The 14100-nt window shown below is 40.7% G+C and overlaps 1 protein-coding gene across 3 annotated transcripts in view; it reads right to left on the bottom strand.

The window, feature by feature from the left end:
• citb (citron rho-interacting serine/threonine kinase b) overlaps positions 1–14100 on the bottom strand; it is a 48863-nt gene that overhangs the window by 20317 nt on the left and 14446 nt on the right. For all 3 annotated transcript variants that reach the window (XM_086313423.1, XM_086313424.1, XM_086313425.1), the window contains 10 exons: positions 12843–12968; positions 10458–10553; positions 10115–10231; positions 9816–9925; positions 9410–9584; positions 8384–8581; positions 8223–8276; positions 5777–5974; positions 895–1088; positions 67–202 (listed from right to left, as the gene is read on the bottom strand). In XM_086313423.1, the coding sequence (XP_086169549.1) occupies positions 67–202; positions 895–1088; positions 5777–5974; positions 8223–8276; positions 8384–8581; positions 9410–9584; positions 9816–9925; positions 10115–10231; positions 10458–10553; positions 12843–12968 (1404 nt within the window). The remainder of the gene's footprint in view (positions 1–66; positions 203–894; positions 1089–5776; positions 5975–8222; positions 8277–8383; positions 8582–9409; positions 9585–9815; positions 9926–10114; positions 10232–10457; positions 10554–12842; positions 12969–14100) is intronic.

A 14100-nucleotide genomic window follows, 5' to 3' on the forward strand; every position in this document is an offset into this window, starting at 1 on the left:
TTGCCGCGACATCTGCTAACTACACAAAACTTAACAGATGTTATTCAGGAGTGTGAAAATGCGTACAGTGTCTGCAAGGCTCTCGGCTTTGAGTTTCTGGTCTTTGAGGGCCTGCTGCAGGGCCAGGATCTCAGCTTTGTGCTCTTTAACTGCCTGTTCCACAGCCTGCCGAGACTCGGTGCTGCGCTGCTCTGCACGGAGCCTAGATCGGAGAAAAGTTAGTGCCAGTTATTTTTCAGCCTTCGAGTGCGTGCTCTTCAAGTTCATCTATTATGTGTTTACAGGCTCTTTGAAACAAACTGACTAAAGTATTTCGTAATGTTCATATTGCTGTTTCACTCATTGGTTTGTTTGGGGTAAAGTCGCGTGGTTCTGGATAGAGGAAAACACACCACTAAAAATGTAATTTCAGTTTTTGAATGCTTTAAAGTTTACCTAATTTTCTTCACTTTCCACTGTTCCAGGCAACTCAGAAAATCATTTCATATTTTACCTAGAATTCCTGCTTTGACAGACCCTAGACAATACGGCAAAGCCTGTCGAATCCAGTGCGTGTAGGCGAAGGGAGCTTTATCCAACACTGATAGCAAGAGAAACATTTAGAGCAAAAATAGTTTTCTCTGCTGATGAAATAAGAAACTCATAAGCCTCCTTAAAGGTCTTGTGGCAAGATTACATAACTGGACTATTGCAATGTGCAGAAATAAATATACTAACGTTTCTTTGAGGCAACTATAGGTGCACTGAATATAAGTTAATGTGCTGTAGACTGTTTTCATAGTAGCAAGAAAATTACAAGCAAAATAGAAACAGAACATTGAGGAAAACATTTTGGCTATTTAGGATTCATTAGTTAACACCCACAGTTACAGTGATACATCTTGTGGTGGTCACCTATTCTGTTTTTCAGTGTCTAAGAGTCTCTGGATCTCTCTGGTCCTCCGCTCAGCCTGGTTCTTCTCCTCCTCCAGTGTTGCCCTCCAGGCATCCCACTGTCTCTCCTTCTCCAGCAGTTCATCATTCATAGTCTCCAGCTCCATGACCTGTTCCTCCAGCATGGTACACGTGGTCTTCAGAGTCTCAAGATTCTGGTGAACAGATGAGAATGTTTCAGACTGTTTTTGATCTGTTTGAGGTCGTCAAGAGGGCACATCTTTAAAATGTTCAGCCCAGGCACACAGTTCTGTTTTTTCGAAACCAGAAGCCACGCCCACCCACTGTTCAACCCTTCTGTTTACAAGAGGCTGCCAATCACAAAAAAGTTGACAAGAGTCAAAATGGCTTGTTTAAGAATTAATCAATTAACAGAGTGGATGCACCAAGACTCAGTTTAAGATAAATAAAAATTGTTTAACCTGTAGGACTGTGGGAAAGGAACTCTAGTAAGAATGCTTTATTTACTATGGGGAAAAAAAGCTATCCAATCCTACCTGGAGAAAGTAATTGCCCCTCCCTGTTAAATCATGAATTAACTGTGACTAATCACATCTGTTGGACAGCTGCATTCAATTTCACTGGCCCCACCCAGGTCTGATTACTGCCAGAGCTGTTGAATCAAGAAATCACTTAAAGTCAAACAAAGTAACTGAAATCTGTCAGCTTAGAAAGGTTTACGAAGCCTTTCTAATGCTTTAGGACTCCAGTGAACCACTGTGAGAGCGATTCTCATCCAGGAGGTCACAAAAGATCCAAACACCATAGCTAAAGAACAGCAGGTCTCACTCGCTTCAGTTAAGGTTCAGCAAAGTATGCATGGGAGCGTTCCACAGAGAAAACCACTTCTGACCAAACAGGACACAAACGCTCGTCTCACATTTGCCAAAAACATGTGATGATCTCTAAAACCTTTGGACTTATGAGACAAAAGTTGATGTTTTTAGGAAGGTTTGACTCTGGCATAAAAATAACAGAGCATTTCACAGAACATCACTCCTACACTACCTCCTGGTGGTGGTAGCGTGATAGTCTGGGGCTGTTTTGCTGCTTTAGGACCTGTACGGTTGTAATTAAATACTCCATCCAGGTCTGTATTCAATTACAGTAAAGAGCAGAAGCATGAATGCTGCTCTCTACCATAAAAGTCTTATGGAGAATGAATGGCCATCAGTTCACGCTCTGAACCTCAAGCACACTTGGTTCACATAGCAGGACAATGATCCGAAGCACACCAGCAAGTCCACCTACTGAATGACTCAAAACCCAAAACTAAATGAAGGCTTTAGATTGGCCTAATCAAAGTCCAGACATTAACCCTCTCGAGGCAGGCGTTGCCGATTTGCAACAGTTAAAAACTAACAACCTGATTACCCCACATACATATTTTATGTGTTTTTTTTTACTCAGAAGTACCACTGCAGGACTTGGTTGTGCATTAGCAACAAAAAGTTTAATTTGAGCCTGAGAGGGTTAATCAGATTGACATCATTTAGGGCGATCTTAAACAGGTGTAGGTGCACCAACGGTATCAATTGGAAAATCGTAATTTGCCTTGTTCTTGAGTTATCATATTCACAAACGTGGGTATCACGTCACCCATCGGGCACTGGGTATCAAAAACTGTTTGATGATCTGAAAAATGTAGGTGTAACAAATATGCAAAAAACTAAGAAGTCAAAAAGTAAAAATGTTTTCATGGCATTGTCAGTCACAATCTGTTAAAAAGAAACCACAATGCTAGAGCCAGGGGCTCACAAACTGTTTAAATAATATACATGAAGTCTGACAACTAACGTTCCATGTAAATGACTATTTGAACCTGGAGTTATTTTCATGCCTCGGAATGTTTTCATATATTTTTCACCAGGCCTACACAAAGCTCCATGTTTAATGTCTTACAACAGACTCCTTTAGACAAAGCATGGGGAGACAAATATAGCCTCTGCCGGTGCTGCAGCAACACCACGGCCCTCTGAAGTCCAATGCTTCCACAGCTGACACGACCTGGGAGTGATGGGGATGACACATCCCTCCCACACACCACCCCATCCCTCGTCTATGACTTCCATCGGTGGTTACACAACCAGCAGGACTGAGAGCGCTACTGGACACCCACACACAAATCCTCCCACAGGGGCAACACACCATCACACAGCCTCCTCTCTCCCTCTCTTTCTCTCCATCTCTCATTCTCACTGCGTTGAGAATACGACGCATAACAATAATAAAATTATTCCAGTGTTTCGGCTGCCTGATTTACACTTGGCACTCTCGGAGCTGGGAGAGATGTCTAGGTCACCTGTCACAGGTGTTGTGGAGATATCAAATAATGTGAGCGTAAGTGAAAAGCTCCTGTCTGACTGTGAGTGGGAAGTGGGCAGGGTGAAGAAACTTGAATAAGAGGAAGGAATACAAGTGTTTTAGAAAACAGAAAATGATGTTTTCTCACAGACTTCAACTTTCATGCAGAAACAACTGCCACACAAAAGCGGTGGCATGTTGGCGGAGTGGTAAGCACTGTGACTCTAAATGCTGGGTTCAGATGTCAACTCTTTATGTGTTTATTTGCTGAATGACTGGCAGCCCGTGCAAAATGATATCGAGAATGAATGCAGACTTCACACTTTATCTGAGTTTTGCTTGTGTTTTTCTTTCTCGCTTATCTGATTCGTGCTCTTGCTTTGCAGTAAAATCTATTTTTATTTCACATCTGGTTGTCATGTTATTGTTGTGTAGTGTTCCCTGTGCTTAATACAGTGTTCCTGTCTGTACATGTAGTTTTGCTTGCTGCTCTTCATCTGATGCTCACGCCTTCTCTGACAGACTTCCTGTTACTGACCTGAGCTTAGTAAACAGTTATTTGATTTGAACCTGCCTAACTTTTTCTTTTGAGCAGGAAATTCAGTGTCAGAAGCTAATAAATCTGCTGGTAAGTAATAAAAAATACCAGCTGGATTGTTCCTGCATATAACAATTTTGCCAGCACCAAAGGAAAATCCAGTCTGTGTAAAATGTAAATGAAAACAGCATACTGTGATTTCATTCACAACAGAACACAGAAAATATATCAAATGTTTTAACTGAGATGTATTGCTAGTTCATGAAAGATCATAGCTCATTTTGAATTTGATGGAAACAGCTATTTCAAAGTTGAGATGGGGGCAATAAAACATTGGAAAAAATGCAAGTGGTACTAAAATTAAACATTTTGCAAGTATTTAGGTTAATTAGCAACAGGTCAAAACAAAACTGGGTACGAAAAGATCATCTTAGAGACATCAATCTGCAAAAAGCTATGCAACAATTTCTCCTGAATAATCTGCAGCACATAATATCATCAAAAGATTCTTAGAATATGAAGAAACCTCTGAGGACAAGGGACAAGGCCAAAAGTTAATATTGGATGCCTGCGATCTCTGGGCCCTCACAAGAAACAGCATTAGGGGAGGCTGTAGCTCGGGGAGTAGAGCAGATCACCTACCAAACAGAAGGTTGGTGATATCGTCGTGTTGGTGTTGTTCCCACATCATCATAATAAATGTTGTTCCAGGTTCAACACTGCAAGTGACCAATCACATTGTTTGACGTCATACTTTTGCAAGCTAAGCGATTCATTCATTTATGAAATTCCAATATTGCAAGGACAATATGTATAATGCTTACCGTTTATTAAAGAACAGTATGAAGTGCAAAGAATTCAAATTGCTGGATCGGCGGACGGAGGCGGTTTCTCGCAAGTTAAGTAGATTTTTTGTTTAATGCGTTTTTTTCCGAAGTCACAAACGTATGATGTCACAACAATGTGATTGGTCACTTGCAATGTTGAACCTGGAACAACATTTATTATGATGATGTGGGAAGAACACCAACACGAGGATATCAGATCGTGCGTCTGGCACATATCCTTGGGCAATATACTAACCCCATGTTGCTCTCAGATGCGTCCATCAGAATATAAATGTATGTGAACGTTAGATAGGAAGCTTCCTTATGGAAGTGCTCAGATTGAGTAGAAAAGTGCTATATAAGAATGAGTCCATTTACCATTAAAAAAAGACATGATTCTGAAACACTTCCACAAATGTTCTCCTTTCTGGTCCAAAGCTCATTTAAAATAGACTGAGGCAAAGTGAAAAGCTGTTCTGTGGTGAGACAAACCCAACTTTTAAATTCTTTTTGGAAAATATGGACGCCACATCAACTAGATTTAAGAGGAGAGGGACCATTCAGCTTATTATGGGGGGCATCACTGCCTATGTCTTTGGACATCTGGAAAGGCACCATCAGTGCTAAAAGCTGAATACAGGCTTGAAAAGATTTGGGGCTCAAGAAACAAACAACACAACAAAGTAGGCCCAGGACCACTGAGCAAAGGATCCTACATCACACAACAGTTGGATGAGTTTCCTCATTCAAAAGTCCAGCAGCTGCTCGCAGTGATTTACAGGCTAATGTTAAAAGAAGAGGGAATGCCACACAGTGATAAACATGCCTCCTGACCCAGTGTTTACATATGCATTCTGCTATCAAATTCATAATGAGTGATTATTTTTTTTAAAATGTAAAATTTTCTCATTTTAAACCATTTCTTTATTCCTATGTTCCAACTGTGAATGAAATATGTGTTTATGAGAATTGCAAATCGTTGCATTTTTATTCAGATTTTACACCTGAAACCCTAACAAGAGATTCAACAAGCCTCTTGAATCTGATTAAAACATCTCTCTGGGCTAATAGTAGAGGTTCAGTGTGCTTTCTGGTAACTAAGTTTCTGTTTTTATTCAGGGTTCACAAACCCATCTGCATTTTAGGACTGTACACCATCATCAGAAGTCAGCACCTGTTTCTGGTTGTTAAGGTGCATTTCACGGTCAGCCACCTCCCGACGCAGCCTGTCCACATCCTGGCTGAGCTGCAGTCGATCTTCTCTCTCATCAGAGGCTTCATCCAGCTGCTTGGACAGGTAGAAGTTCTGACGGTTAAGCTCTGCATTCTCCTGAGTCAATGTTGTCAGCTGCTCCTCCAGGTCTGTGATCACCTACAGAGTAAAGGGAACATTCATATTTCACATTTAAATGGCTGAATACATACACAGTATCCATCTGCAACTAAAATGTACCCCTGTAATGTGACACTTTACACAGTGTTTTTGTTGCTCCAAAGGCAGTGTGTACCTACACTGTAAAAGCAGAATTCCTGGATTTTCGAGAAAAGTAATAAAAATGTTAATTTTACAATTCGCACATAAGAAAAAGTTTTGGTGCTGTTGTGCATATAATGCTCAGATCGTTGCTCCTCCACAATAACAGCTGACCTAACACCCCACACAATCTCAACTCTACTGCTGCATGATTACATGATGCAGATATCTGGGTTAGTGATGTAATGCAGTAATCATTTTTCTATGCTGCTGTTTCAACCCAAGTAGCATTCAGAATGAGAATAATCATTTCATCAGCATCGGTCTGTTCCTTTAATCAGCCATGACTACAGTGCACACTGTAAAGAGATGAGGGTTATACGAGGCTGTCTGTTAAAAGCCCCTTATTCTCAGCTCTTGTGGGAACAAGGGGACCACACAGAATTTCAAGGTGGCAGGGGGGAAGAGGCAAAGCTTTTAAGTACATAAATTAGCTGCCTGTTCTGTACTGACTCAGTGCTTCTGCTCCCTTTCGGCAGGGGACTGACAGCAGCGACTAAATTCTTAAGGCAAGGCTAGAAGTCAACAGTGGAATGAGTGCAGCGGTGATCTGGCAATTTATTCCAATCATCTGTCAACCAAATCTATAGAGCAACTTAAACAGCTAAGGTAAATCACATCTAGATCTGCATCCTCAACGCTGCTGAATACAAACTGCTCAGTGCTGTTTGTGAAATCTGTGGCTGTCACACACTTTCACTGATTAAAATTAACATATCATTTACTGTTTACCTCTGCTACAAAACACAGAGGAGGATCTTTCTTTCAGTGAGCAGTGTGAATGCTATAGAGTGTAAATGCAACGCTGATATGGAAATTCTGTGGCGGGAGTTGAAAGTCCGTGTTGCTCGGCGACAGCCCCAAAACATCACTGCTCTCGAGAAGATCTGCATGGAGGAATGGGCCAAAATACCAGCTACTGTGTGTGGAAACCTGGTAAAGACCTATAGTAAACGTTTGACCTCTGTTATTGCCAACAAAGGTTATGTTACAAAGTATTGAGTTGTATTTTTGTTATTGACCAAATACTTATTTTCCACCCTGATTTACGAATAAATTCTTTACAAATCCTACCATGTGGATTCATGGATTTTTTTTTCACATTCTGTCTCTCACAGTTGACGTGTACCTCTGGTGCAAATTACTGACCTCTGTCATCATTTTAAGTGGGGGAACTTGCACAATCGGTGGCTGTTCTCCTCCAAAATGCTCCACAGACTAATGGTTAAACCAACACTGCAAGTCAGCAGGGCAAAAAATAGAGTGGCATTTCAAGCTCTGCTTGTTGCTGAATTTGGCTGTGCTTGCCTGACTACTGGCCAGCTAAATCTATGGTTGTCGCTTTCTGAACAGTTTGTGAGTGGGAGGATCTCAAAAGTAGGGCAATGGGATAAAGGAAGACTGTGACGGTTTTGGTATTTATTCAAGCTACATAAACTTGACGGCACCTAAATACCTGAAAAATGACAACATAATTTCGCAAGGTTAGTCACATGTCACAAGATCCTGTGTTAGTAAACCAAAGAGTTACCAGGAAATGTTCATTCATAACAACGTAAAGCAAATAAATCTAAAAAAATTTGGAGCTCCCAAATAGCAATGATCACCGAATAGAGGGCATTATTTTCTGATTCAGTAGGGCTAACTTTGGTTAGTGGAGGTTCACTTAGTTTCTGTGTTAATGCGCACAATGGTGCCATGAAAGCAACAAACAGTTCTGAGAGTTAGTCTAATATTACTGTAAAAATTGTGTCTGGAATAACAATTCTCACTTTGACCAGAAACATAATGTTTTGAAAACAGGGTGGAGACCTGCTCATATTTAAGGATGCACATTTATGCAGTCAGCTTTACATCTCCATAAAGAGCACCAGCAAGGTAGACAAACGTGATGAAACGGGGAAGGTGTTAAAAGTGACACGGAGTCAAATGATTTTAAATTTTAATTCATCCAAGAGTGACAAAAACACATATGGACTGAAACGAGGCTACTTCTAGTGCGATGATTCAGCTGGTGTTCGGTGCCAGAAGAGCTGTTTATTCCTGTAAAGAGCGAACGACAAAAATAAGGGTATGAGCAGCTTACCGCGCAGCTGTCTCTCAAGGCATCATATTTGCGTTGTATTTCATCTCTGTGTGCCTAGGAGGAATGACAGGAGAGATGCAGGGACAGATATTACTGCCTACATTACACAACATCAATGAGACAGCATCTTCGCTACTTTTTTTCCTTTCCATTTCTCTTACTCTGAGCACAGTTATCTCCTCCTCGGCCTCTGCAGTAGTCTCCTCCAGCTCGGTCTTAGCCTGCTGCAGCTGGCTTTCCAGGGCATGGCGAGCTGCCTGCAGGTTGCTGATCTGAGATTCACGCTCTTGCAGTGAAAGGGTCAGCTCTGTCACCTGACGTTTAATCTCCAGCTTTTGTTCCTCATGCTCCAGCCCAATCTACAAAAGCAGACAGAAAGACCAGGATCAGGAGGAGGAGGCGATTCATCCCCAGCACAGTCAGACACATGCTGACATCACCTCGGTGTGAGAGCATTACACCTGACACATGTCTGACTGCCTTCAGTTATTAGGCTTCACTTTTTGTAACATCTGACTTTACAATAGCAAGTGAGACTTTTATGGCCCGGGGAAATTCAAATTACAAGCTACTATGGAGATAAATGGAGTACTACAGAAAATATCCTGTATCCTAAATCCCAAAAAGTTGATTCTGTTCATCTGGACGTATCCTAAATGATGCTACTGGATCCCAAACTCCATATATCATAATATGCACTGCACATCAAATGGTCCCTACCTTTTCAATGTCCAACTTAGCAGCTCTAGTCCATATATTACCATCAAACAACTATTTTATATGCACCACCTGCTTCCCCAAGAGGTCACGATATATATACTACACTATAATTATTTCCTCAATATACACTCGGGGACACAGTTCCACGCAAGTGTGTTTATACTACATGGAGCCAGATCAACACAGATGGAAGAGGTTTACTGCACAGCTTCGTCTATTTAATATTCAAAAATGCCTTTTATGCTTTGATAAAAAAATCTGTGCAGATACTCTATAATATTATTAACTAAGATTACTTCATATGTACAAAATAAAGCATATAAATAAAAGACTCTATGAAGCGGATGGTGCTGTGACAAACAGACAGGGAACAGAGCAAATACAAAGAAAAGTGTTGTCACACAGTTGGAAAATCCACCACCATCTATCAGCAGAGATATCCTGCACCTGTTCTAATGTCTCCTCACCTCTCGGAGCCTGGTTTCCAGCTCCAGCACGCGGCTCTTATTGCTTTGCTCTTGCTGAGTCATTTTCTCTAGATGCTCTTCCAGTTTGGCATTCTGAGCTTCCAGCTTCCCGGCCTGAGACTCCAAGTAGAACTTCTGCTGGCGAAGCTCTGAGATCATCTCCTCTTGGGCTTTCCTGGCAAGACAAAACATCAAAATGTGCAAAAGGTTAAATAGAAGGCCATGTAGCAACGGCAAGGTCAGAATTAAGTACCTTCCAGATATTATTGCGCACAAGCTGCAGCTTCACTCTGCCCTGACACAATAAAAGGACACGCTTACAAGCGTATTTGTATCTATTGTATTATTATTGTATTTTATTGTTATTATGGAGCACAATAACAATGCTTTGTGTTGGGGTACTTACATGTTTTTCTGGGTATAGATACTGCTGTTAGCTGCTAGTTTGTTGGCCTCAGATAGTTCAGCAATTCTCTGCTCCAGACTGTTCATCTTTGAGTCCATTGCATTTATTGTCTGAAAAGAAAATGTGTAAGCTATAACATACGCTTAACAAACATTTAGTTTGGTCTTCCTGGGATCGGATTAAGGGTGATTTTTGTGCTTTTTAATTATACAATCATTATTCCAAACATGGAATCTATGTCAGTGTGATAAATATTAAAATACGCCTGAAATAGTGCTCCCAAGCTGGTCAGTTCTTACCGCCTTCTGTTCACTGATGATGCTGCACTTCTCCCGCACCTCCTCCTCATATTTGCTCTGACTGGACTCCAGCATCTCCTTATCGGCCATGTCCGCCTTCATCTGGGCCTCTAGCACCTGCTCAATGCCAGGCAACCCACAGACCCATAGCCGGGATATCACTTAACAGGGTAAAATATGAATTTGAATATGACATATTGCTGCTCTTCCCAGCACCCCGGCTAAGGCACGACCACTAGACAGAGCACTTCCAGCAAGTTTATCAGGACATTTCTGCATGGTGTTTTACATCAAACCAATGGGTCTGCGTATATGATTGTGTGTACATATTTATAAATCGAACCTTTATCTTGTCTTCGTAGAGCTTCTCTTTCTGTTTCAGGTGAGTCTCCAGGCGCTGGGCTGTGGTTTGAGTCTCTCGCAAATTCTCCTCCAGCTCCTACACAAAATACAAATAGGTCACTTGCTTCATGTTGACATCAGCAGCCATGCTCGCAAACACTAAAGTAGCCATCATTTCTGGCATAAAGGTAATGCATAAAGCATTTCATCACAAAACACAACTCATACATTTGTTAGAGGCAGTGCAAAGGACTTCAAAATCACTAACACCTAATCACAATAAGCGATGGTTCCTGCTGCTCACCAGTAGGTTTTGAGAGCTTTGAGATATAATTATAACAATTGTTTATTTAGCTCTGCTCTGGTTGATTGTGGTCTCTGGTAGTCAGCGAGAGATTCAAACACCAACACACAGGTGTTTTTTAATCCCTTAGTATTAAATGCAATGATTACAGTGTAAAATTTCCTTGTCTTTGTTACTATGGATGTAGAGGAGCTCAGGTAACACAAAGTCGTTTATATCAATGATTCCAGCGTCAGCTCCTCTCTTTTTTGGGCTTTATTAATAGCACAGATTTTGGCTGAGAGGCAGCAGGGAATGCACAGGTGGACCTCACACACACTGCTGCAAAAGGTCAATTTCTATGACTTCTTTTTAATCAAAAGTAAATGGAGAAGCTTTGTTACTCTCTCAGAGTTTTAAAAGGGACTTCTTTTATTATTGATTGTCACAAGCAGACACGGGAACCAGAACGTTTTCACAACAAAACATGCCCATAATTTAGTGCCTTATAGATCTAGCCTTAGCAGCAATAACTTGAAATAATCACTTTCTGTATGTCTTTCAGATCATTGTGGTTGAATTTTGGCCCACTCTTCCTTACGGCGTTGCTCTCTTGAGGTATAACATTTCAATCAGATTGATCATGACTAGATCATTACTAAACCTTGACTGTTTTTTTCAGCCTCTCTCTTAGAAATTTGCTGATGTGTTTGGCGTCATTGTCCTGTTACATGAACAAGTTTTGGTCAACGGGTGGCTGTAGCTCAGGAGGTGGAGCAGGTCGTCTACTAATGGGAAGGTTGGTGTATTGATCAATGGCTGCTTCCGTCTGCATCTCCAATATCCTTGGGAAGATACTAACCTCAAGTTGGTCTCCAATGCATCCACTGGCGTGTGAATGTCAGTTAGAAAGACAGAAACTATTTAAGTGCTTGTGTGAATGGGTGAATGAGTTAAAGCACTTTGAGCACTCAGGTAGAGTAGAAAAGCCAGTCCAGTTACCATTTACCTAGCTTCAGAGAAATGGGCTCACATTCAAATCTAGAATAATTTGGCACACAGAGTTCTTGGTCTGCATTGTAAGTGCAAAGCAAGCCCAAATCATCACTGCTCACCGCCGTGCTCGACAGCTGGTATACGGTGTTTGTCCTGATATGCCGTGTTTGGTTTTTGCCAAACGTGGTGTCGAGCATCATGGCCAAACGTCATCTTTGGTCTCATCTGCCCAAAGTACATTGTTTCAGCTGTCTTGTGGCTTCTCCAGCTGCAACACTCCCTATGTGATCAGTCTTTTTTCAAATTGTGCTGTCAGCTTTTTGTTTTGTTTTTTTCCTGAGCAATGCACAGTCTGATTTCAGGTGAATCTGCAGTGCACAATATATGAATTTGCGTAATATTCACACTCAGGGGACTGTTATGGCATTGTGACAATAAACACATGAATCATCCAGATCAGCAACATGGCAAAAAACTGCTTTTATGGAGGTGCTCACACTTCCTGATCATCACTTAATGTTAATGATGCGTTTGGTTATCAGCAAATGCACTCACCCTGTTAATTCATATGAATAGTACAAGGTGTTCTTAGTTTTTCACGGGACACCAAATAGTCTTGTAAAACCTTTTTTTTTTCAGATGGCTGCATGTATTTTGTGCTTGCTCATATTAATTTCCCTATAATCGTTGTGAGTCAAAAGCTCAGGATTCACAGTCCTCTAAACTGTCTGTTTGAAACGGTTTTGTCAGCTCTGAGTGGATATGCTTAATACTTTCATCTCAGGCACACAGTTCAGACGCTGATAATGCAGAAAACAATGGAAATAAAGGAGTAATTTCTCATAACAGGTGCAACAAAACTATTGGAAAAGTTAGAGAGAGATCTGATCACACACAGTCTGGTGATGTAAACGGATTCAAAGCGCTGGCCTGGTTGTATCACAGCTGTAAGGCAATTAAAATACAAAATGTGGAGTGTCTGAGCACTGCATATGTAAAAATATTAGATGTAAATTTGCATTTCTTTTGCAATGATGACAATGAGTTCTGTTTATTTCACACCTCCTTCTTCATTTTGCTCTGCTTGAAAGATGAAAGGTGGGTTACCAGAATCTTATCTGCCATCTGCTGAATCTGCTGGCCCTTGCTCTGGATTTCATCCTTCAGTTTGGCCTCCCGGCGCTCAACAATCTCGAGCCTCTTCACCTGGTTCTCAAGAGTCTTCCTGCCATCCTGGATAACACAAAACAAGCAAAAGTTATGCACAAAACGTAGCGATGATTTTTTCAAATTCATCCACAAGTCAAAAGAATTAATGCTCTAAAACAGTGCTTTTTTTGCTATCTAGACATAACACACAATTATAAGAACAGCAATTAACTTTAAATTTCCACTTCAAGGAAGAACTGGCGACATACTGTAATGGTCACACCCAGTTGGCTTGTTAGGGATGCATCTCTGCTGTGTTTATATCTCATTATTTCAAGTTACTCCCAACTAAAGTTCCACAGAGCTCATTTCCTTTCATGTTGGGAGGTGTAGGAGATCTTTGGAGCTGTATAAATTTGACCTTGTTGCATATTCTCTTTTCTCTGATTCTAAGTTATGCTGTTTACAGAAGTACTAAGATACGGTCATAACAAAAAGACCCTACAAACAGAGCTTCTATATGACTGCATATTTATGTCATTTAATTTATGTCATTAATTTATCACGACAGTTGTGTGACGTAGCAGTGCATTCAGATTCAGATTAGTACTCTCAGAAAGATACTAAAACTTAGATGATGCTAAAACTAGAGATGTGCTGCTGGTGCCTGATTGTCTGCATACTGGAGTGTTTTATTTTTTATTTGCTTCATAAAATCTAAATTAGAATTAAAATTTTGTTAAAGGACTAATCATTTTGTCCAAACAATCCAGATTTAGAGCCTTAAATTTTTATGTCAAAACAGGACAAAAGGCTTAAAAAAGGAATGTGCTGCTTTAAAAAAAAGATGTTAAGGCAGTCACCTGAATGTGGCCTGGAATAAAACTGTATACAGAAACAGCCACTCGGTGATCATGTAGTAAAATGTAATAGGCAGCCTGGTTAGCTTCACAGGAACAATCACAATAAATGTCCTTCTGTCCAAAACCACACAGTCGCTACATAATGGATACAGGCTGAAGACCTTAAACTAAAGAAAATAAATGTTTGTTGAGCTCAGACATTTTTGTCTAGTTTAATCTGGTGTCACTCACAAGAACTGGACAGCGGGGGGAGATCCCGACAACCAGGAAATAATCAAATCCCAAAACAAAACCTCTCTGACAAGCAACGATTCATTACAGAACAGGTTTGTGCTTCTATCAGATTATTTAAG

This window comes from Aulonocara sp. 'chitande type north' Nkhata Bay, linkage group LG12 (genome assembly GCF_057382095.1).
Source record: "Aulonocara sp. 'chitande type north' Nkhata Bay isolate Kocher_YH1m ecotype deep benthic linkage group LG12, A_spYH_male_GT1.1, whole genome shotgun sequence".
NCBI lineage: Eukaryota > Metazoa > Chordata > Actinopteri > Cichliformes > Cichlidae > Aulonocara > Aulonocara sp. 'chitande type north' Nkhata Bay.